This window comes from Aptenodytes forsteri, unplaced genomic scaffold (assembly GCF_000699145.1).
Source record: "Aptenodytes forsteri isolate BGI_AS27 unplaced genomic scaffold, ASM69914v1 Scaffold82, whole genome shotgun sequence".
Lineage (NCBI taxonomy): Eukaryota > Metazoa > Chordata > Aves > Sphenisciformes > Spheniscidae > Aptenodytes > Aptenodytes forsteri.
Window position 1 is genome coordinate 2,728,880 of NW_008795490.1, and position 21,908 is coordinate 2,750,787.

The 21,908-nt window shown below is 38.3% G+C and overlaps 1 protein-coding gene across 1 annotated transcript in view; it reads right to left on the bottom strand.

The window, feature by feature from the left end:
* The window catches only part of SYNE1 (spectrin repeat containing nuclear envelope protein 1), a 284,071-nt gene that overhangs the window by 26,710 nt on the left and 235,453 nt on the right, over positions 1-21,908 (bottom strand). The window contains exons 122-130 of the mRNA XM_019472625.1: positions 21,645-21,739; positions 20,396-20,630; positions 19,469-19,663; positions 17,384-17,509; positions 16,461-16,616; positions 14,320-14,478; positions 13,637-13,803; positions 5,743-5,905; positions 1,771-1,958 (exon numbers count right to left, since the gene is read on the bottom strand). Of these exons, the coding sequence (XP_019328170.1) occupies positions 1,771-1,958; positions 5,743-5,905; positions 13,637-13,803; positions 14,320-14,478; positions 16,461-16,616; positions 17,384-17,509; positions 19,469-19,663; positions 20,396-20,630; positions 21,645-21,739 (1,484 nt within the window). The remainder of the gene's footprint in view (positions 1-1,770; positions 1,959-5,742; positions 5,906-13,636; positions 13,804-14,319; positions 14,479-16,460; positions 16,617-17,383; positions 17,510-19,468; positions 19,664-20,395; positions 20,631-21,644; positions 21,740-21,908) is intronic.

Consider the following 21,908-nt stretch of genomic DNA (forward strand, 5'->3'; position numbering starts at 1 on the left):
AGACACAAACATTTTTTTTTTTCCATTCACCAACAACTGGTAAAATGCTATCTCTCAATATACACTGTAAACATATTTTTATTTAAAAAAAAATGTTAAAAGTTATCCCAATGTTTAAAAAAACCCAATTTGACTTCAAATTGAGTATGTAAAAATAGTGGCTGACTCTTGAACCTGAAATCAAATTGGCTGTAAAATCCCAAGAACTGCAACACCAGTTGGTTCAAAAAAACAAGATCTTTTTTGGGACAGGTTGTATTACAGCAGAACTTTATCGCTTTTTACATACAGAATATATCTTTCCCAAATCTTAGATATGCAGGTCTGAAAAGGACCTGATCCATGCAAAATTTATCCTTTGTTAATGATATGTTGTTTAACCTGAAGTTTGACATCTGGAAAGTTGCTTTTTAATATGAATAACTGTTTCTAGTACAATAAAGATCCTAAATACTGATAGCTCAGTTAACTTACTGGTACAAATCTACTAATAGCATAATGTGTACATTGCAAGAAAGTAAAATAGAGTTCAATGCATTGTTCCACATTAACTTAAAATAGTTCTGAATTAATTTGCTGGACACAAAGCTATGAAGAGCCTGTATATTTTCAAGACAGACTGTGTCAAAGATAATACTTATAAGCTGTATTTATATATATATACACACACACTATACAAGAATTACCATCACACTATACAAGAATTACCATGGCAATAGTATAAAATTACTTGAAGATAGCAATCTGTGGATATAGAGCCGCACAACTTAAAAGCAACAATTTTTTTGCATAAAATAAAGAACACCTTTACTAAATACATTAGGAATATCCCACAAAACCAAAGATCATATAAAGTTGAATTCAGCATTTTGAAAAGTCATAAACTTTACCTGGAGTTCTTGATATGACTGTGTAAACATCACAGAAATCAGATTCATAACTTAAAAAGGTACAGAAAAGATCTTCATAAATACAGGAGTTCAAACAGTGAAACATGTATGATTAGTGGTCAGCACAGAGTATATAGCATTGGCCCAATCTAGCCTACATCATTACGGCTATCAAAATCACCCATGCTATCCTAGATGGGGATAGAAAACAATGAATCTTCTGAATATCATGGGCATGCAGTGTACAGATGGTCTAAGCATGTGCAGTAAATCAGATCACGCCCAAGATGCACGGGCGCTGCGGCCCACACTTGCTCAGCAAAGCTACAGTGGGCAGATGAGGAAATTCTAGATGAGTGTTCAGTCCTAAAATTCTTCCAAATAAACAAAATCAGACATAAGAGAAACTGTTGAGGAACATTAGGTGCATGAAAACCCTAACACCTGGAATAACATTCCACCTATTCGATAACTAGTTTCCCCATCAGTCTCAGTAGTTCTAGGGTAAACAAGTGTTACAACTCTCCCTTTTAGGTCATGTTTTCTAAATCTCTTGGAGTCACTGCTATCATCTAAGCTTTCTCTAGTTTCTCTCTCATCATTTCTATGAAGCATGGGAAATAAGATATCATTCCATCAAAGGCCTTGTGAGCAAAATTTTATAATTGATATCTGTACCTTGTATAAAGGCACATACAAAGGCAACCCGAAAATTTCTTTCTTTTCCCCACAGCATAACAGCTATTGGCTTTTATTCAGTGTATGATCTTTTTCTGACCCCTACACCCTTTTCTTCAGTACTGCAACCCTATAACATACCTCCCATCCTCTATTTGTGCCTGTGGAAGGAAATACTAATTTCTAGGCATTTTAGACTTACTTAAGTCGCCTTTCCATTGACATTGCACAAATATTCCTCCATCTTCTGTCCAGATTGCGTGTAGCCTGCTGGATAGAGTCACACTCCGCTTCTGTGGCACAAGCATCACAGTCATGAAGAAGCACTTCACACAGATTGAGAACAGATGCCACTCCAGTGCTGTGTTTCTCTATGTCCCTCTGAAGTTCCTGCAGGTGAAGAAATTAATTCTTAAGAGAAATTGCAAAACATGCATAAATACAAATGCATTTCTCTTCTACCTATTAAAAAAAAAATTAATAAGCTTGCAAACAGGAGAAAAACATCCAATGAGTACCTATTAAGAGACTGCATCTGCGCAAGTAGTGTTGCAATGTTATCAATGAGGCCAGGAGAACCTGGTAGCATGCACAGCTCTCCCAGGGACTATGAACACCAAACCATCACCTGGGACAAACTGCCAGAGCTCTGCATGCTCAGCTGAACTTCTTTCACATACATTTAATCAACATCACCAATAAACGGTGGAATTATTCCCAGCCCTTTCCCATTATCACAGAGAATGTAAAGCACAAGTTAGTAAGAGAAGTGTGACAAGAAAATATGTTCTTATCTACTGCGAGGGTTTGGTGGAGGTACCCTTCGTGAACCTACTCTTCCCCAGGTAAGCTAGCTGCAAAGTGGCATGTTTGACATGGAGATCAGCAGCAGCACATGTTGAACAGTGCATCTCTGGTAGGAGATTTTTCTTCCCTCAACTTTCCAATTCTATAGCATTTTCATTGGGAATGGAAAAGGAAAATTCAGGACAGCTAAAGAAAATGCACTTACACTGTCTTAGCACTTATTATATGTGATCAGTATTATTTCTCCTGTCGGTTTCTTGGTTGCAATGGCTTGTTCTGCACTAATGATAATGTTTCATCTCGAAGCAGTGTTTCAGCTTCAGTTTTGAACTACAGGTTCAAGTTAAGACAAGCCACAAAGTAACTGGTTACTGTTGTTGGATCAGTGCAAGGAAAAGAAATCCTGCTTGACTTCTGCCTACATTTGCAATGAATCATCAGGATATTAGATGGAAAAATCATGATGGACAGTAACAAAGCCAAGAGAACATAATTCCAATAGTGACAAAGAAGTACTAAGTGACTATAGCAAAAAGTGATATATTGCATCTAGAATACTATGTTCACTTCTGATTCAGATGAAGAAAAGAACTATTAGGACAATTAGAGATGTGGAAGTTTATTTAGGAGAGCAAGAACTTGGCAGCTTGAGGATGAGTAGAGATAAACTGCTCTTTATAATTTTGCTAGTGAAGTAAACTATAATATGCAAAGGGAAATATAGTGTCAACATACTGTGTCTACATACATTTAAGGTCTAACTAGAGGAACTTTTCTTACAAATAGCCATATGATGTTCTGAAAATGCCTTCCAGCAGGAAATGAGATCTAAACATAGAATCTAAAAACCTCAGCAAATTTGAAATGGAGCAAGGTCAACTTGTATCAAGCATTTGATTTGGTTGTTTGTGATAACTGGGGTTGGACTCAATGAAGTAATCTATTTCCTCTTCTCATCTATGAAACAGAAGGCTATTTTGTGAACATCTACATGAGTCCATCAAGTGGAAAATCACAATGTCTTCTTCCTCAGCACTGGCCCTTTCACTTTCACTTGCCTGGAAAATACTCTTTCATCGTGATGTCCAAGTGCTTATTCTTCTTTCTACCCAGCCTGAAATGTTATATAGGGGTGGATACTATAAACAGATGCAATACTGTATGAAACACATACTCCAGACAGCTATGAGACTTGAGGTTAAGCAAGTTCAGGTAACACAATCTCCTCTCTGCTGTTTTGGAGTAGAGCAGTAGTGAGAACTGCTGGTTGGTGGTCATGAGGATTCCTAAAGATTAAACTTCTTTATTCACCTACAGAACCTTTCTCCAAGCGATGTCTATACTGATTTTTCTCCATAGCCTTGTATTTCTTTCCCAGATTTTAAAATTTTCTATGTTTATTAGAGAGCATTTAGCCTTTGGGTTAGTTCGCAAAGGAGCATCACTTTTATGCACTGCTGTCACCCACATACAGCTTTTTTTCCTTTATCAACCCAAAAGCAAATACCATTTTTTCCACATTTCAAGTGGTAGCAGATTGAGAAAGTAAACAAGTAATCCTTGAAATGCAGTTTGCGACCCTAGGAAAACACTGCAGTGAAGTTACCCTACCTTCCCCGGGATATCCAGCTTCGATTGTATTTTTAATTTCACTACAGAGACCAGCAATCTGCAAAGCTGATTCTTGGCTGAAGTAGATGCTGAGAAGTAGATAATGGAATTACAGAAATGGAATTTGGCCCTCCTCTTCCACAGCATAATATTTTTAACGTAATTTTGTATATGAACAACTGGTAGCAGTATGAGCAGGGAAGATAACATGACCTCAGTGGAAGATCAAACATGGAAAAAAACATAAGATCACTAACGGAAGAAGAAAGAGGGATGAAATACTTGAGAAGATGGCCAACATACTGGCCTTCTGAGATGCAGTGGATACTGATATAGCCTCCAACTAATAAAAATACTGGTTGCCATACATTGAAGGTGGTTGGGTTTTTTGAATTATTATTATAACCATAGCTTCCAGTGTTATCAAATCAAATCATCATCAAGTTTCCAAACATGGCATCCTCCCAGGATAAGATTCACCTCTATTTCTCCCCTTTGGAGTTCAAATTAAACCACTCACACTTCTACAGAATATTACTGCATGCTGTCACTACGTGGGGATCACCACAAGGAAACAGCAGAAGGCAGGGATACACCGGTCTCTGTGCCCAGAATAAGTCCCATAAGAAGTGGTTGTAACAAACTGTGGGATGCCTGCATAGGGATGCTAGTAAAAAATCTCAAGCATCTACTTTGTTGATAGCAATGTTTAGCCCTGCCCAGCACTTTATTGTCTCAGAAACACCACTCATTAGTGATGTTTGTGTATTATAAATTATCATCCCTATGTAAATTACATCTAGAATAGTAATAAGCAATTTTGCACAGCCATGTAGCAAATCAGTTGGGGAGATGGCAAAAACTCTGAGGGGGTTTCTTGGGTCTCAGTCCCACACTCAGCTTAAAAGAGCAAAATGCCAGTTTGTACACTTCATAAATTAATTATCCCCAAAACATTCTGGCACTCCTCTTCCCACGCATTTCTTTCTCCTCTGGAGAAAGAACTCAGGAGAGCATCTAACTCATCTGCAGTGAGGAACCAGAAAGGTATTTTTGCCAATAAATAACCAAGAGGAACACCACAGAACAACAGTCCTCCCCAGCAATGTGCTTCTAGGTAAAACTGCACTGGGCAGTGAAGTGGAACAGGAGAGAGAAAGTATAGTGAATCTTCTTAGGACTAACTTTAGTTTTAATGCCAAAAACTGGTTGATTCGACATTTTTCTGCCCATTCCAGTGTTGACTATTTTGTTCTAGCACTGCATAAAGGCTTTGTGTGCTATAAACCAACCAATTTTAACTTCACATGTATAGCTCATGCATCTTTGCGTGCAAAGTGATTCTCAAACAAGCTGCAAAATTAAACTGAGTTAGAACGGTTGATAAAAAATAGTCATTTTCAAGCATGTGCAAAATTTGCAAGGTCTAATAGGTGTCAGTTTTGCCTCTGGGAACAGACAATACAAACAAACAAAACCCACAAACCCCAAAGGAAAAACAATTGCAATAACTGGTTCAGGTTACATCTCTTGGTGCCTTACCTTTCTCGGAAAGGTCAATCAGCTCCTGGTGTATTCGATGTCAAAGCCAGCAGAAGGCTCTATAAGTGACACAGTAAGTACCACTTGCCTTGATATTTAAACACTTCTTTGCCTCATGCCCTCTCAGCGTCGAGCTGGGTATGGGCAGCTCAAGGACACTCTACTTTGATTCTCCCCATGTCATCGTGTACCTGATAAGCGTGTTGTATTTTACCTGCTGTTCATTTAGCTTCCTTTGTATCTCCTCAGAGTCACAAGTTTCATAGACGATAGGTTTGGACAGTTCTGACTCAATGTGGGCAAGCCAAGATCTCAGGCTACTCATGTTTTTATCCAGCTGCTGCACTGCAACGAGGGTCTCCTTCAACTTCTTTACCCTGTAAAGAAAAAGAAAAGGCAGCATAAGTACACCCTGAAGGAGAACTTCCACAGCATGTGTTTCAGGAAGTTTTCAGAGAAACTCAACTTAGATGGCAAGTTCTGTTCTGAAGTCTTCCTTTGTTATGTAACAGAAGTATATTATATGTGCAAATAGTCCTGCATTCATAGGTTCTGGTTAAGAAAAACTAAGAGCTTACTAATGCCAGACAACATTTTCAAAGTTTCTGTACCTTTATCAGTTGAGTTAAATGTTTGTTAAGAAAGGAAACCTTTTTTTTTTTTTTTTTTTTAATGAACTCACACACACCAAAAGCCCAAAACAATCTAAGTAATTTAGTTGTGTATTTGACCAACAGATGACAAAAGTTCTTCTTAGACTACAAATAACTTATCCATTTAACCAGTACTGGTGGTGGAGTGCACTGAGCGAACAGGCCTTTTTCACCCCGGTGATTTCTAAACATTGAACTACATATCACAGAATGGTTTGGGTTGGAAGGGACCTTTAAAGATCATCTAGTCCAACCCCCCTGCCATGGGCAGGGACATCTTCAACTAGATCAGGTTGCTCAGAGCCCCATCCAACTTGACCTTGAATGTTTCCAGGGATGGGGCATCTACCACCTCTCTGGGCAACCTGTTCCAGTGTGAAGACTTGTTCTTGAATAAGTAAGTTTTAGAGAGAGAAATCCAGCTGAGAACTCAGTGAGAATTCCTGAATCCCAAGGGCTGCTTTAAGTTGTTCTTGGTCTTAATGGACTACTTCAGATTTAAACAGATGAAATTGGAATGTAACTGCATGGCAATTTCCAAGTAGTATTTTTCTTGAGACCCTGACCCTGCAACAGCAATGGCCAGGAAAAATTAAACAGTGGGGTTTTTTATTCAAGGCAACATTAAGCTTAGAGAGTGAGGAAAATTTGACTAAACCTTCATCCTATCTTGATATTTTTTCCTTCAGCCTGTTTCAACTGCAAAAAAGTCTTGTTAGTAATTCTCTCCTTCCTATCACCATGTTACATAACATACATTAGTAGATTCTGAAATTGTTTCTAAGCTTTTTTTTTTCAGTTTATGTAGTACCACAAACAATTTTGAGTAACATTCCCCTTTATGCTTCTATTGCTCTTCCACATAAGTGTTTCAGTATCAGAAAGCTTTAAGAGGCGAGTGCAGCTGGGAATAGCCTGACTAAATTGGGTTGAAAAATACAAGATTGCCAGATTCGTCAGACAAACAAAATGCCACCTGACTATCCTATAATTCAAACAGAGCAATTCACATTTTTTCTGTAATACTAACCAGCAAATTTATCAAGTGTTTCCATATTTAAAGCAGTAGTTGCAGCTGACCATTAAGAGTATAATATGGGTGTCCTTTTCTTACCAAAAAGAAATGCAGGGGTCTTAATGTCAACTTAAAAACTTAAAAGTTAAATCTTTCAAATTTTTGCCTCTTTCTAGCCCTCTCTTTAGATCACAGATGGTCAAACTGTGGCTCTTTAGCACCAAACACGCTTAAGAACAGTTCGAATGCATCTTCCTTGCCAAAGTCTCATGACCAACAGCTGCAGGGTTGTGATCTGAAAAAAACTCTTAGTAATTGGAAAAAAACTAGGTAATCTGAAAATCTGGCTATGAAGGGACTGAAGTCAACACAATTGTGCTGAAAGACTGTCCCAGTCCCCATCATCAGGTTATCCTGAAACACAGCTATGTATTTAGCCTTGGAGAGATACTAGAACAACCAATGTCTGGGGGCACCATCTCCTCGCCACCTATGGTAATACATACAATGGTTTGTGGGTTTGGACCAATTGAAACTTGCTCTTAAGGTGAGCAAGAAAGTTCGTTATCACTCTTCTGGAACTCACATACAGCTTTTCAGTTTCTGACATTTTGCAGGAGCGAAATCCTGCCCATTTTCTGCTTAGATTTTCAAGGCTGGGTGCCGCTGATCCTTTGCAGGCATGCTGGAGTGGGAATGGGAGCAATGAGTCATGTCAGCCCTGTGTAGAAGCAATGTCACTCTATCATTTGCAAGCCCAAGCGGTGGACCAGGCTTTTCTTGTTTGCAATTGTATAGTGCCCTAACCTCTGTGCCAGATTTTATTTACATTTTGCCTGCAATACCTGATAAAGGGCCCGTCATTTAGAAAATGCCCTTTTTGCCTTAAGCAGACTGCATGGGAATACACACCTGCCAGAGCAAAAAACAACCCTGGCCCAAATAGAGCTATTTTCAGTCACAGGACTTAAGTTACTCAAGAGAAAAAAAGTAAAAGAAGGGCCACATACTAAAAGAACACTCCAACCAAAACCAAAACCTACTGCTAAACCAGCCCTCCTGCCAGACTGTTACAATTCCCTGCACCTAAATTCCAGAAGTTAAAAAAAAAAAAAAAAGGACAACTCCCTTCTTGCCCCCGCTACATTTACTGTTAACACTGTTCTTTTTTTGTACTGAGTCTAACATGACAGGTTCCTTGCCCATGGTACAAATAGAAGCAAATAAACAAGTGCTTCTTGGAGTATGCTGGGCTTACTTTTTTTGACTGAACTACAATACAGTGTTGTGCCTCTAGCTACTCTGAAAACATATCCACAAACAAATAATAGATGTAATCCATCATGTCTAACAGTTTTCCTTCTGAATTTTAGCAGGCAAGATGCTTATGCTCTTCATCTCACTGAATACTGTGCCTGTGTACAAATAATTACATAATGTGTGTGCAACAAAAATATCTCTCTTTTAAAAATGTAACAGCTCAAAATCCTATCTTTCCATGCTAATGGCAGGGCCTGAAAGCTAATGAAACTAAAACCTCTGCTTAGAGACAAAGATCAAATTGTAAACTATTCAAGTATGTGGGATCCCTAGCCAACTATAATTTTGACCCTTTGAGACTTCATTTACAAGATTATGTTTAAACAGTTAATTATTCCAAATAATCATCTCATGCTTTTGTTGCAGCGCTATGCCTGTTACTGCAAGAGACTTGAGATAACTCCTCTCCTTGATAATGAGGATTCCACATTGAAGTAAAAGGGTTGGACCCATGACACGGTGGTTTTAAAGGCTGGTTTTTTTATATAACACACACACACACACCAGTCTTGTTACGTTTCACAAATACTTAAGACTCTCAGAAAGGAAAATACTGCAGAATTCAACTGTTTGTTTTTATGGTTTAGTGACAAAAACTCATCTGAAAATTTGAATGGGCTTACGGTGCTTACGTTTCCATGTTCCAATTACTGTACCTCAGTTTCCCCAAGAAAGTAATAACTTTAAAATGTCTATTTTACACTAAGAAAAGGCAGTGGGAGAACAACTTGGAGCTGAAATTAAGCACAAATACCTTTAATTCAACTAGTCCTAAATTAAACAGCCTTCGATTCCACTTAAACCTAAACAGGAACAACCCTGTAAATACATAACAATGCATCATATAATACTCATAGCTACTGTGTTAGTCATTTAGACAGCTGGTTACTAATATTAAACTTTAAAAGCAACATGAAAAAAGTCAGTAAGAGCATGTTAGCTAAGTCTGTACAAAGCCAGTAGAAAGCAGAAAAGTTAAAAAAAAAATCTACTTGGAACTGGAGACAAAGTTTCAAGAAACACTTACTCTATGAAACAGTGAAAAATATTACACTATTAAAATCAGTTTTTAAAAAATCAGTTTAAAAATAATCTTTTTATCATTAAAAAAGATTTATTGTCCAAAGTACAGTACTACTGCGTACCAGGACCCTAGTACCGCCAGTTATATTTGCTCTTCAGACCACAGTTTCCCCTTTCAAAGAGTAAATTTCTAGAACTCTGAACAACAGCAGCAAAACTTCTAGAAAAGATAACGTGAAGAGGGAAAAAGAGACGCTGAATCAAAAATCCAAGATGATGTAGGCTGAGTTCAAGTACTACATGCAGTTACAAACCAGTAATTAATATGTACAGGACAGACCAGCTTTGATAAGTCTGAAATACTTTCTTTACAGCCTCTCCTTCTCTGCCTTTCACTTGTAGCCATGCCCCTTTGATGACACAAACACTGAGCAGACAAATACAAAGTCTGCTTTCTCACATGTGTGTACATGCTCTTGTATTTAAAAAACAGCAGTAAAACCAGTCTACAGTTTCTTTTAGACAGCTAAGAGATTTTACTAGTTCTAAGTCTGCATCAGTAACAAAAAATTATTCTGTGATCCAAAAGTATTAGCTGTAAAACAAAGTATGCTGTTATCACTGTCAACTATTTTAAACTGAGCAGAAAACAGTAATTTCTAGCTAAGGTAGTGATTTCTACATATCAATATTTCAATTGTTTTCCCAGCAAGCCAAGACTTCAGAAAGAATCATATCAATCAAAAGCAAACAAAAATAGCTGCCTGCCTTGTGATATCACAATTACAGTCTGGGAGATCTGAATCCACACTGCCGTCCTCTGCCATCCTCACAGCATGCAAGTCCTCTGCCACCACCATGAAATTTTCCAGCATTAAAAAGAAGAACTTCCACTCCAAAAGCCTGCAAACACTGTGCTTTGGGCGGGGGGAGGAAAGGGGGACACACTTCTCTTTGCTGGCGAGTACTGTACAGAAAATATTGCACGCCAAACAAATGTTAGCAGCCGTTGCTTGATAACATGAGACTGAATGGTGACAAGTGGTCATGTTTCTAAATAAAACCTGCATTCATCAACATGTGCCAGACTTGATCTCCAGGAATGTGGACCGTGAGTGCTAGGGGAAGGGATGAAAACACATACAACAAAGCCTTCTTTGCAAAGCCCGAGCAGTTGCAGCAATAGCACTGCTTCCTGGCTGTAAACATCTGTAACATTTTTTGCACCGGGCTGACACATCAGAAAAATTCATCTGAAAGGATGAAAATGTTCTAGAAAGACAGAAACAGAGATCTCTGATGCAGACACACAGCTACCTTACTGTAGCTGTCTCTTCTGCAGTTACAGACCTCCTCAGAATGGAGAAGCAATTAAAAAAAATGGGTAAGGAAACAGAATGTGAGAAAGACAGACAGACAGACAGAAAGACAGGCAGAGGCTTTTACAGGTGAATGGAGAAGTTCCACCACACAGCATAAAATCAACAGGTAAAGATTCAGCCTGGACACATATTACCATACTGTATTACTGAAGCATTTTCATAGAGCACTTTCAATTCTTTCACAGCTGTAGGAAACAAAGCACTAAGAAAAATGCTCCAGGCGAGGGATGACTGTAGCTTTGCAGAAAAGCACACAGTCTCTAATAATTTATTAATGCTCTCAGGGATCCAGAATATGAAAAGATGTGTTTCATTCTCAACACCAGAACAATTAATCTGCATTTACTAGCTGAGCGCAGCCAAAATCATGTTATATGATACATTCCAAACTCCAAAATATCGTAACAGGAACACACCCCAATATTTAACAACATATTCTGAAGAGCCTCTGGAGCCTTCTAAAAATTATCTTGGGGGATGCAAACCCTTTTGTCCAGTGGAAATTAGACATCAGTACAAATACTTTGTACATACATTAATCAACAACTTGGGCTTTAACTGCTATCAGCCTAAGCTACAGCTGAACTTACAAAATTTCCACAACCTAGCATCAAACCTCTCCACCATTTACTTCCCAACTTCAGCAATGCAATGTTCAAACTTTGCAGAGTTTCCTTCACTTCAGTAAGCACTTCAGTGGAAAGGGTTATATGTTTAATTGCTGTCCTGGTTTCGGCAGGGATAGAGTTAATTTCTTTTCTAGTAGCTGGTACAGTGTTTTGGATTTAGGATGAGAACAAAGTTGATAACGCACCCATGTTTTAGTTGTTGCTAGGTAATGCTTACACCAGCCAAGGACTTTTCAGCTTCCCATGCTCTACCGACTGAGAAGGCTGGAGGTGCACAAGAAGCTGGGAGGGGGCACAGCCAAACTGGCCCAAGGGACATTCCATACCATGTGACGTCATGCTCAGTACATAAACTGGGGAAAGCTGGCCGGGGGGGCCGCTGCTCGGGGACTGGCTGGGCATCGGTCGGCGGGTGGTGAGCAATTGCACTGTGCATCACTTGCTTTGTGTATTATTATTATTATCATATTATTATTATTATCATATTATTATTATTATCATATTATTATTATTATCATATTATTATTATTATCATATTATTATTATTATAATTTTATTTCAATTATTAAACTGTTTTTATCTCAACCCATGAGTTTTTCTCACTTGTGCTCTTCCAATTCTCTCCCCCATCCCACCGGGTAGGGGGGAGTGAGCGAGCGGCTGCGTGGTGCTTAGTTGCCGACTGAAATTAAACCACGACAATTGCATATGCATATGATAGTGCTGAGCACGCTAGTTGAGAAGGCTAAGTTGAAATGATCTGGAAATAAAAATAAATAAATATTTTACATAAATTAGTTTAGAACTAGGACTTGACACCCTGCTTTACGATAACAGAATGAGAAATTTTAAGTGTATAATATTTCAGTTTATATCTCCCCACCCCAAGGATGATACAGAATCCTGAACCCTGACCTGTCCCTGTAGAGGACACTAACCTCTAATACTGAATCAACAATACAGATCTTTTAAAGATGCGTTTTACAGTTTCTGAATGCAATCACTTTTCACTAGAAACTTCCTGAAGGTATTATTTGAACATTTGTCTGAGTAGGTGTTTCAAAAGACAAACACAAAAATACAGCAAATATACTTTATGTTCAACAATTGGTGATGTATCACATCCTCTGAAACCAGCAGGCTCCTCGACCGTAATGCACCACTTCCTGGCTTAATTGTTCTGTAAGAAATATACAGTGTTCATTACTTTAAAATGAACCACTATAAAAGGAGCTGGAGCCACCAGAATGCTTCTGCTTACATAAAATTTACTGCTCCTATGCTTACAGATTTCAGAGCAGGAATGCAGTAAAACTATATGAAAAAAGAACAGGATGAAAAAAGACGACGAAACTAAACAAACCCTTTTGCTGCTAACAGGACTAAAGTATTACTAATTCATATATCCTTACATCACAGAAGTGTAATATATAAAGTATATGGACATTTTATGAAGTGCAAAATTGTGACAAAATTATTGTCAGTAATGGGAGGGAAGCTGTAGCATGACTCAACAGAAAGTATTGAAACAAATAAACCAGTTTCTTCACCTATCAAACAACTTAAAGAAATACAGGATTGTTATGAAAATTGCTGTTATATTTGTGACCTTGAGTAAAAAGAACTGTTAAGCCCAATGTGCATGCGTCTACCTGCAGTTACTCTTCTCCATCAGTGAAAAAATAATCAGGCAGAAAAACTAAGACTTAGTTTTGGAACCACTCTTCTCGAAATCCAAAACTACAAAAGCACTGTTTCAATTCCTCTGAAAACTACATTTGCACCCAGTTTTAAGCACTCATCTGAAGTAAGATGGTACTGGAGCAAGGTTCACTAAATCTGACTGCAACCAATCCTATGTCATTCTAGCAGATGAAGTTTTGAATTGACTTTTCTTGAAGAAATGATGTCAGGTACTGTAAAGTAAAACAGGAAGGTGAATTTCACCGAAATGTGTTGATGGTTAAGAATAAACTCATTTCACAGTTAATGATGAAAAGGCAGACAATAAAAAGATTTTAAATTCATGGCATCCAGCTTATTAATCTGTCCCACATAGCACTTAGAAACAAAACAACTGTTTTACCTGGCTGCAATAAGATCTAGAAGATGTTGCCACCTGTCATTGATCTTCCCAAGTTTGTACTCAATCTCTGATGCCTTACTCTCGTGGCTGGCTTTAGCAAGTCGCTCTCCCATTTGCTGTAGCTGGATTTTGTTCTTCTGGGCTACAGCAATTTCCTCTTGATAATCCTGGACAGTAAAGAGCAATCAGAAGTCAGGGTACTTACTCTGAATACACCCTGCTCTACACTACCAAAGGAACCATACAAAAATACCAGTGAACGCTGGTTTTTTGGTGATTGGTACAGCGGAGAGACAACCTCCTAAATATTAAATGTATAACCAAGAACAACTTTATCAGAAGAATGAAAAAAAACCCAAAACAAAACACAATGCCTTCTATAAATATATCTGCTACAGTTAAACTCATTACAGGCAATTCTGATTGGACATTTAGTAAAGCATTCAGATGCCTTTGACTTTCCGTTCACTTAATTTTCTGGTATCCTGGGAGGTCCCACCTCAAGAAAGACAGGAAAAATGCTGCATAGCGAGAGAACACCACAAACACACAGTCTTACTGAAAATTATAAATATCAGTGTAAGGTAAAACCTCCATTTCAGCTAATTCAGTATCCTCTTTGCAACACAAAACAAGTAAGCAGTTAAAGAACAGTATGTAAGTGTACATGCACTTCACTATACCTTTTTAAGTTTCTCAATCATTTCTTCTATAAGGATGTCGCCATTTTGAGAAACCTTACTTTCCATTTGTGTCAGCCACTCACAGAGCTCCTTGTTCTTCTCACTGAAGACAGCCCACTCATTCAGTCTCTCACTAACTTGTTGTCGACGTAAGGAGACCTTAAAACATTTGCGGAGTATAAATAAAAACAAAATAGTAAATGCATTTAAGTGATGCTTGAAACACTTTCTGCCTCAATGTGAACTCCTGTGGCCCTGCAAAAGTGTTCCAGCCACTTACTGGCCATTAAAACAAACTGGAGTTGTACTGCAAAAACTTTGCGTGACTCTGTGAGTTTAGAGGTAAATGTTAACCTCAGGTTTCCTGTTAGCTACATCCTATGCATAGAGAGAGGCATCCAAGCGTTATGCTCAGTAGCTTAATATCTTGTTTTATAATGTCTCTAACCCAAAGGTTTCATTAGGTGATAAAAAATAAATTTTCTTACAATTTTTGCTCACTTATAAAATGTTATAAATGTTAAGTGTATTAATGGTTTCTTTTTAGTCTAAGAGATTAAATAAAAAAGATAGAAATGCTTGACCAAAGCAAAAAAATAGAAATATACATAGCATAGGCCAAACTCCAAAAGATTGTGTAATTTGTGCATGAGCATGATTTGTAAGTACAAAGTTAAATCAAAGATACACTATATTTTACACAAGCAATTTTCTACTTGAGTCCAAATACACTCATTTCATAGATGACTATTTTTCCTGAATGGGCATGACACCTTGAGAGATTCCAAAGGACTGAGGTGTACCCTGACAGGAAAGAACAGGCATAAAACATCAAACAGGCAAATGCTGTAGTTAATACAGGAGGAAGGAAAGCACTGCTATGTTTAAGAAATTGCTATAGCAGTGGTACCATCTCAGACTATGAATAGTAATAGACAGACAAAGATGGACACTGAAATCAAAATAGCAGCAGAGGGTAAGCAAAGTCATCTCTCCAGTTTCAGACATTTGTACAACTACTTACTTCCTCCCCATTGTAATCTGCGTTGTTTCTGACTTTATATCAGCATTTCAGCTGAGAAGATGAAGACTGCATCTGCTCTTTCATAAACAAAAGTGATGTGTTCTTTAACTACCATGTTAGGTTTAACAGGGGCATACACATGATCTCGCGTTTCCTTTTTGTGGTTCTAAACTTGATGGCAGCTTTCCGGAAATAAGTAACAGTTGAACAAAGTGTTGCACTAGGTTACATCCTGAAACATTCAGTACGCACAAAACTAAGATAAAACTTCTTTACTTGGCTCCCTCCTTTACCATAAACATACATGTACCAACTACACCGTAGTTCAGATTTATCTACATTGGCTCATTCAAAAGCAACTAACTCACAACGAGTTCTGTGCTGTTAACTGTGAAGCATTTTTCCTACTTTGGGGGTGTTTTTGAAGCCTTCACAGGTACCTTACGTGAGGTAACTATTTCAAAGTTAGCCCTGGGAATGTCTGGATTGCAATCTCTACTGAACCACATTATGAAATAACATTAGGATAATATGAAAAGCTGGGTGAGGGAGACTCCACTACCTGGATTTCTAAGTGCAAAATGGAGGCAAGAAAAACACTAATAGCGTGACGCACCTGAAAAAAATCAAACAGTACTCCTCAGCTCATTTTGCTGCCAAGCAAGTCACCTTCAGACTAAGAGAAATGCAGACACCAATGTCTGAAGAAGCAGAAGCTATCAGCAGAACTGAAGGTACAATACAGTAATGTTGAGCGGGGAGGAGACATCCTTTCTGAGCACAGCTCCTCCACCAAAGCATAGTAAACTGTGTTACTTCTGTGTTTTCCCCAGCCAGTCAAGCCACAGTCCCACAGCAAACAGTGTGACTTTTTTGTTGGTTTTTCAAGGCTGCTTAAATATGACCTCACAGCCATGACAAAGTTCAAGAGATCTAGAAACACTAGCAGTAACTAAAAGAAGCATTTCAACGCACGTTTTCCCTGATTTAGCAAGAGTTCAGTTTTGAATCTGAGTGTGCCTACATGCATCTTTTCTAAAAGCTGCCACTCGCATTCAATTTTTCTCCCAACACTTGCAGCCTGCATACTCATATCAGTGCTCAGTACTATACTTGCCTGGTGGCACAGCTCCTCCCACTGTCTGTGCAGAAGCTCTATGCGCTCACTGAGGATTGAGATATCATCTGCGCTGATATACATAGACAGGGTCTCCTTCAGCAGAGAGAGGTGTGCAAGGTCATCTGTCCATCCTTCAACAGCATTCTCTAACTCCTTAAAAGAAGTGCACAAAGAAAAAGGACCAGTTTGCTAACAAGTAAAAATTTGAATGTGTTGATGAAGCAGAAAGGCAAGCATTGTTACCCACTGAATTGAAGTCCTATCTGAGCAGACCCACCATTTCAAGCGGATGGTTTCAGCCCCGTTTAAAAGAAAAAGAAAACACCAACCCCATACGTACCAATATTTTCAGTTATGAGAGAGGTAACTCCCCAATAAAGAATGATATGTCAGCCTTATAACAAGTAGTCACAAACTACTCTACTACTCAAATCTCTCTAAAGTTCAAAGATATTTGAGAATTCCAAGTATTGGTTTGGACTTCTCTGGATTGAAAACATTTTCAAGTTGTAATCTATTTCTAAACTGCAAAGAATATAGCATAAAAGTGTTATCTAAGATCCCTCACAGTAATCTCATCTCAAATAAAAAGCACTAAACCAACAGTTTAGATACAATGAGTTTAAATCCAAAGTTAGAATTTCTATAACAAAAACACACCAGTATTTAGCGCTTCTACAGTACTTTTCAGACCCTGTTCTGATCTCACTTTGATCAGATCTGTATTTACCCTGCAGGATTTGCATTATAGTGAGATCACTCAGGTATTATACTGTCCAAATGCTACATGGATAGTTTCTTGTCACAGGGATGGCTGACTGGTTTCCACTGTCAGTAACGTGAAGCCTATTAACAATGGAAGAGGTTACTGCACAAAGGCAGGCAAAGATGAGACAACAGTCAGAGAACAAGTGCTTTACCTTGCAACGAATCTGCTCTGCATGCAACTCATCATGGTGTTCTGGCAAAGGCTGGGAAAGCTTTTTTTTGAATGATCTTAGCTTCTCCAGGGAGTCTCCTATGCCCTTTTCAGATTTTTCCCAGTCCTGAAGGCAGAACGTTTATTAGACTTCAGTTCAGATCTGGATTATACTTATGTCAGTTGATTTGCCTAACTAACCACTAAACAGTGAAAACTTTTTCATAATGATAACATGCCCTGAAATCCCCCTCTAAATAATACTCGTAGTCTCAGAGCTTGAGTCGTGTTCAACTATGTCAAATTTTTTGTGTAGGTCTCTGCTAGTAGAAATACACAAGCCAAAGCCTCCTGTTATTACAACGTTATCTAGATCCAACTCCATCCTTTCAGAAAAGCCTCTCCCTGCCAGAACTATTTTCCACTTCCTTTCTTGAATGTCTGTATTAGACATGCCACTGTTCTTTGACAAAAGCTCCATTCAGGTGCATTAATCTCCAGGAAAAAAAAAAAAAGTGGCTGGGGATACTGCAAATTCAGGTCAGATTGAAGTACCTACAGTATCTCCTCTAAATTATGATTTAGCAACTACACCCAGCTTTAGTGTTTGTATACTTTCCAAAATTTTAAATGTGTCCAATGCAATCAAACCATACCAATTGTCATGTGACAGTACGGTTTCACCCGCCTCATCTGCTTGTTAAAGCCTATTAAAAAGGTACTCACAGACAGAAAGATCTCTAATAAGCCAGTCAACCCATAAAGAATGCCAGTTGTGTGATACCAGAAAATATGGAACTTGTTTCTCTTAGTCTTCTGTTTCAAGATATTCTCCTTCTACCACTGCCTTCCTATTTCTCTCCTTCCATTTTTTTCCAATCTATGCCAGTATTTCATGGTCATCTTCAGGATGGAGAATTACAAAGAACAGGTCTTGCAAAAAACCCCTCTCCTTAGTGTCTTCTTTCTTCTCTCTTTAGTACGTAATATGACCTTACATGACAATAGTCTGTGATGTTCTTAATGCAACACATACTCTTCTAGAATATACACTTGTACTTCCCATTTGGTCAGAAGACCACTAAAAAGTCATGTATTTAAGACCAAGGTAGCATAATGTAATGAAGGCTTGATATCCACGAGATGATTTATGCAATTTGCATGGTAATTTTTCCCTACTTCCTCACCTTCAAGCATTAAGTTCCATATTTTCATTGAGACAAAACACCACAGAACCCTAGATAACAGCTTTCACAACTAAAATTTCCTGACATAATTCCCCCACTAGAAGCCGAGGTACGAGGAACAAGGCTTGAAAGAGGAAGAAAAATTTACTTATCTGAACTTTTCCAAAATAATATTTTATTTCTTGCACTGCTTTGCTTCTTGCTATTTACAAACAAAACTGAAGTGTCTGTAATTCTGTAATTCTATTAGACCTCTGAAACCATTCTAAAAGCGCTCGCCCTATTCTATTAATACACACAAGTCCAATTTTCATTATCCTCCCTAGAATGAGTAAAAGGGAAAAACAAACAGACCAAATTTAAATTCCAGCCTATCATCTTCAGTACTTAAAGTGAGGTTAGCAGGCATTCTGGACATTGCTTACTCAAAATAAAGTTCAAGGCTCCCTTCTCCAAGATCACAGAAGTTTATCTAAACTAGCAAATACTCAAGACACTGGAAGGAAACACAGACTACTACATTGCTAGATAAATCTTGACATTGGCATGTAGAGGGAATAAGGCAGGTCTAATTTTCAATACAGCATGTATAAAAATTAACCAGCATTGTGCAAAATAAAATAAATTTTTGTTCTATGTTGAAAATGAGACTGGTAGGAATATCCTTTATTGGCAGTGTTCCAGAAATATCAGTTAAAAGATATCAACTAACATACAAGCCTACTGTGAAGTATTACTACTCCTAGTTTCAGAGGTGGTGAAATGAAATCGTGAGCTCATGTAGCGTATATGCAATTCCTGTATTTGTATTTATCCCTTGAGAATGCTTTTCTTCAACAGGATTCACAGTGAGAAACCATGAAATTGCTGAAGAAGTACAGAAGAAATCACACACTTACTTTCAGTAGTAAAGCAAGCTGTTTCTTTTGTTGCTCCAGTTGGGTGCTAGCTATCCTCCAGCGCTCCTGAATTTCGGTAAGCTCTGTCTGCAGGGCTGCCTCAGCTCCACTGTCAGCAGAGAGCAGCAGTTGCTTCCCAGCTTCCACCGTGAGGATATAACTCCCTTGCTGCCTTAGGAGAACTTTCTCTTTAAGCTGAAAATATTAACAGTTTTCTGTCAGCTTTGTCTTTTTAATTACAATTAGCAATTCAGTATAATTCATTCTCAAGCTCATACTTTAATGGATTACATACCTTGGCTTAAGCATGCGCTACTGCCCAAATGCTTTACCCTAACCTTTTCAGAATCATTTACTGCAGCAGACCTTTAGAAAATTTCTCCAAGGAGATGAAGACATGAAAGACTTCTTTCTCCCCACTGGTACCAGTATCTCAATTGCTCTTAAAGAGAAATAGTTCCTCTAGAGCCTATTATGCTTATAAGCTTTATTATTATATGTATCTTCCAGCCAAAAAGCTTGAAGACACCAAGCTGCAAAACAGATACTGTTAACCTCGCATGAAGATGGACCCTCAAGGTATCCTTTTTTGTTAGCTAGAATACATTCCTCAAACAGGACATCATTGTTTTTTTCAAGACAGTTTCAGTGTGACATTAGCTATAAAGCAAAACCAGAAGCAAACAAGGCTCGAGAGAGAGGGCCCAGTAAGTTCTCCATTGCATGTTCTTTATGAACTCCAACTTCGTTTCCACCACAGTGCTGCTTCTGAGGCTGTGCCAGTTACAAAGAAGAACTAACACCCAATATTGCTTTCTGCAAAGCAGATAGTTTGAATCTAATACATTTTTAAGAATGCTTTAAATGATGAAGGCTCTAAAAAGGGCGGGGTTTTTTTCCCGCTTTCTTCAAACACACTGGACATACCTGCACTTCATCCAGTAGCGCTCTGGCTTGCTGCAATGGGATAGGAACATTGCCCAGCTCACTCACTGGCTGGCAGGATATTTCCACCAGCCACTTGCGCAGCTTCTCTGCCATCTCCCTGTAGCGTTGCCACTGGTGAATCTGGCTGTCAATGATCCCCCTCCTCTGCTGTGCCCGGCGAATTACTCCTTGCCATTGATTACTTAGAAGAGTCAGCTTCAGATTAAATTCATCCCTATTATAAATAGATAAATAAATAAAAATACATAGCAACCTTCATACTTTGATCTATTTGTTTAATGAAATAAACTGAAGGGAAAGGGAAGATGTTTTCTGGCTGTCAATTATGAAACACTAGGAGAAAAGCACTGAAGTCTCATGACAGCTGACTGACGATGAGAACGTCACACTTCCTGTACCGGGAGAATCAAAGGGCTCCAATTATCGAGACCTTAAAAACCCAAACCTTTAACACACAAAACTCTTCTACTTTCTCCCCAGAAATATACAAAGAAAACCCACAGGTTTTGCCAGTTTGGATTAGCCAAATTCATAGTAAATCATGGAGATTTCACAATTCACGCCCAGATTTACTACTGAGCTCAAAGCAAGCATAAGATATACACAGCATTAACAAAATTCTCACATCCCAATAAACAGTTCATCTTATATTAGGACCACGATAACCTTAGCAAAGTCAATGCATATGCAGAAGTGTGAAGCCACTGGTGTTTCACTGATTTTCATTCATTTGACCACAAGTGTTTAAAATAAAATCTCAGACAGCAATGAATTCCTATTCCATCACATTTAGGCTGCAGGTGTTCTTAAATGGCAGTAGGGAATCCTCTTGGTAGAGGCAAATCCCCAGCTGGCAAAAATCAAGTGTAACTCACTAAATCTGTCACTGCAGGCTCCTTTGGTGAAAGTGACATTTTGAAAGTACAGCAAAATAGACATATATCTAGCATGCTTGATAATTCAAGACAAATCTTTGTCAGAGAAGCAGTCTCAAGGCTGTTGTATTCCCAAATGCATTCACACATCACATACCCCATAGCATCCTAAAGAACACTGTCTTATTTAAGAACTGGCTAATTAATAGCTTAACCACAGCGATAGTAACTTCTACCTCAGAAGAGCATGATCTGAACGCTGACATCTGCTACCTTCTCTGTTTGGAAGTCCCCCACTACTCTTAAGTATTACTTCACATAACCAGCAGCAGCAACAACACAGGAATGTCTACCTGTCATCCACCTGTCCTTGTTCTAGGAGGTGCTGCCCATCAGAGATAATTGAATGCAAAATCTGCTGGCGGCTGAACATCTCTGCCTGGAATAGCTGTTGTACAGGAGACAAGGATGTTAAAACAAAATCTTACATTTTAATTCTATCTATATGCACTGGTAAAAATGAATTTTCAAGTATTTAATCTCATTTCAAATTAATTCAATGGGAGTTTCATCATGAACTTAAATAGAAACACATTTAAAAATCTCATTGCTGGAGT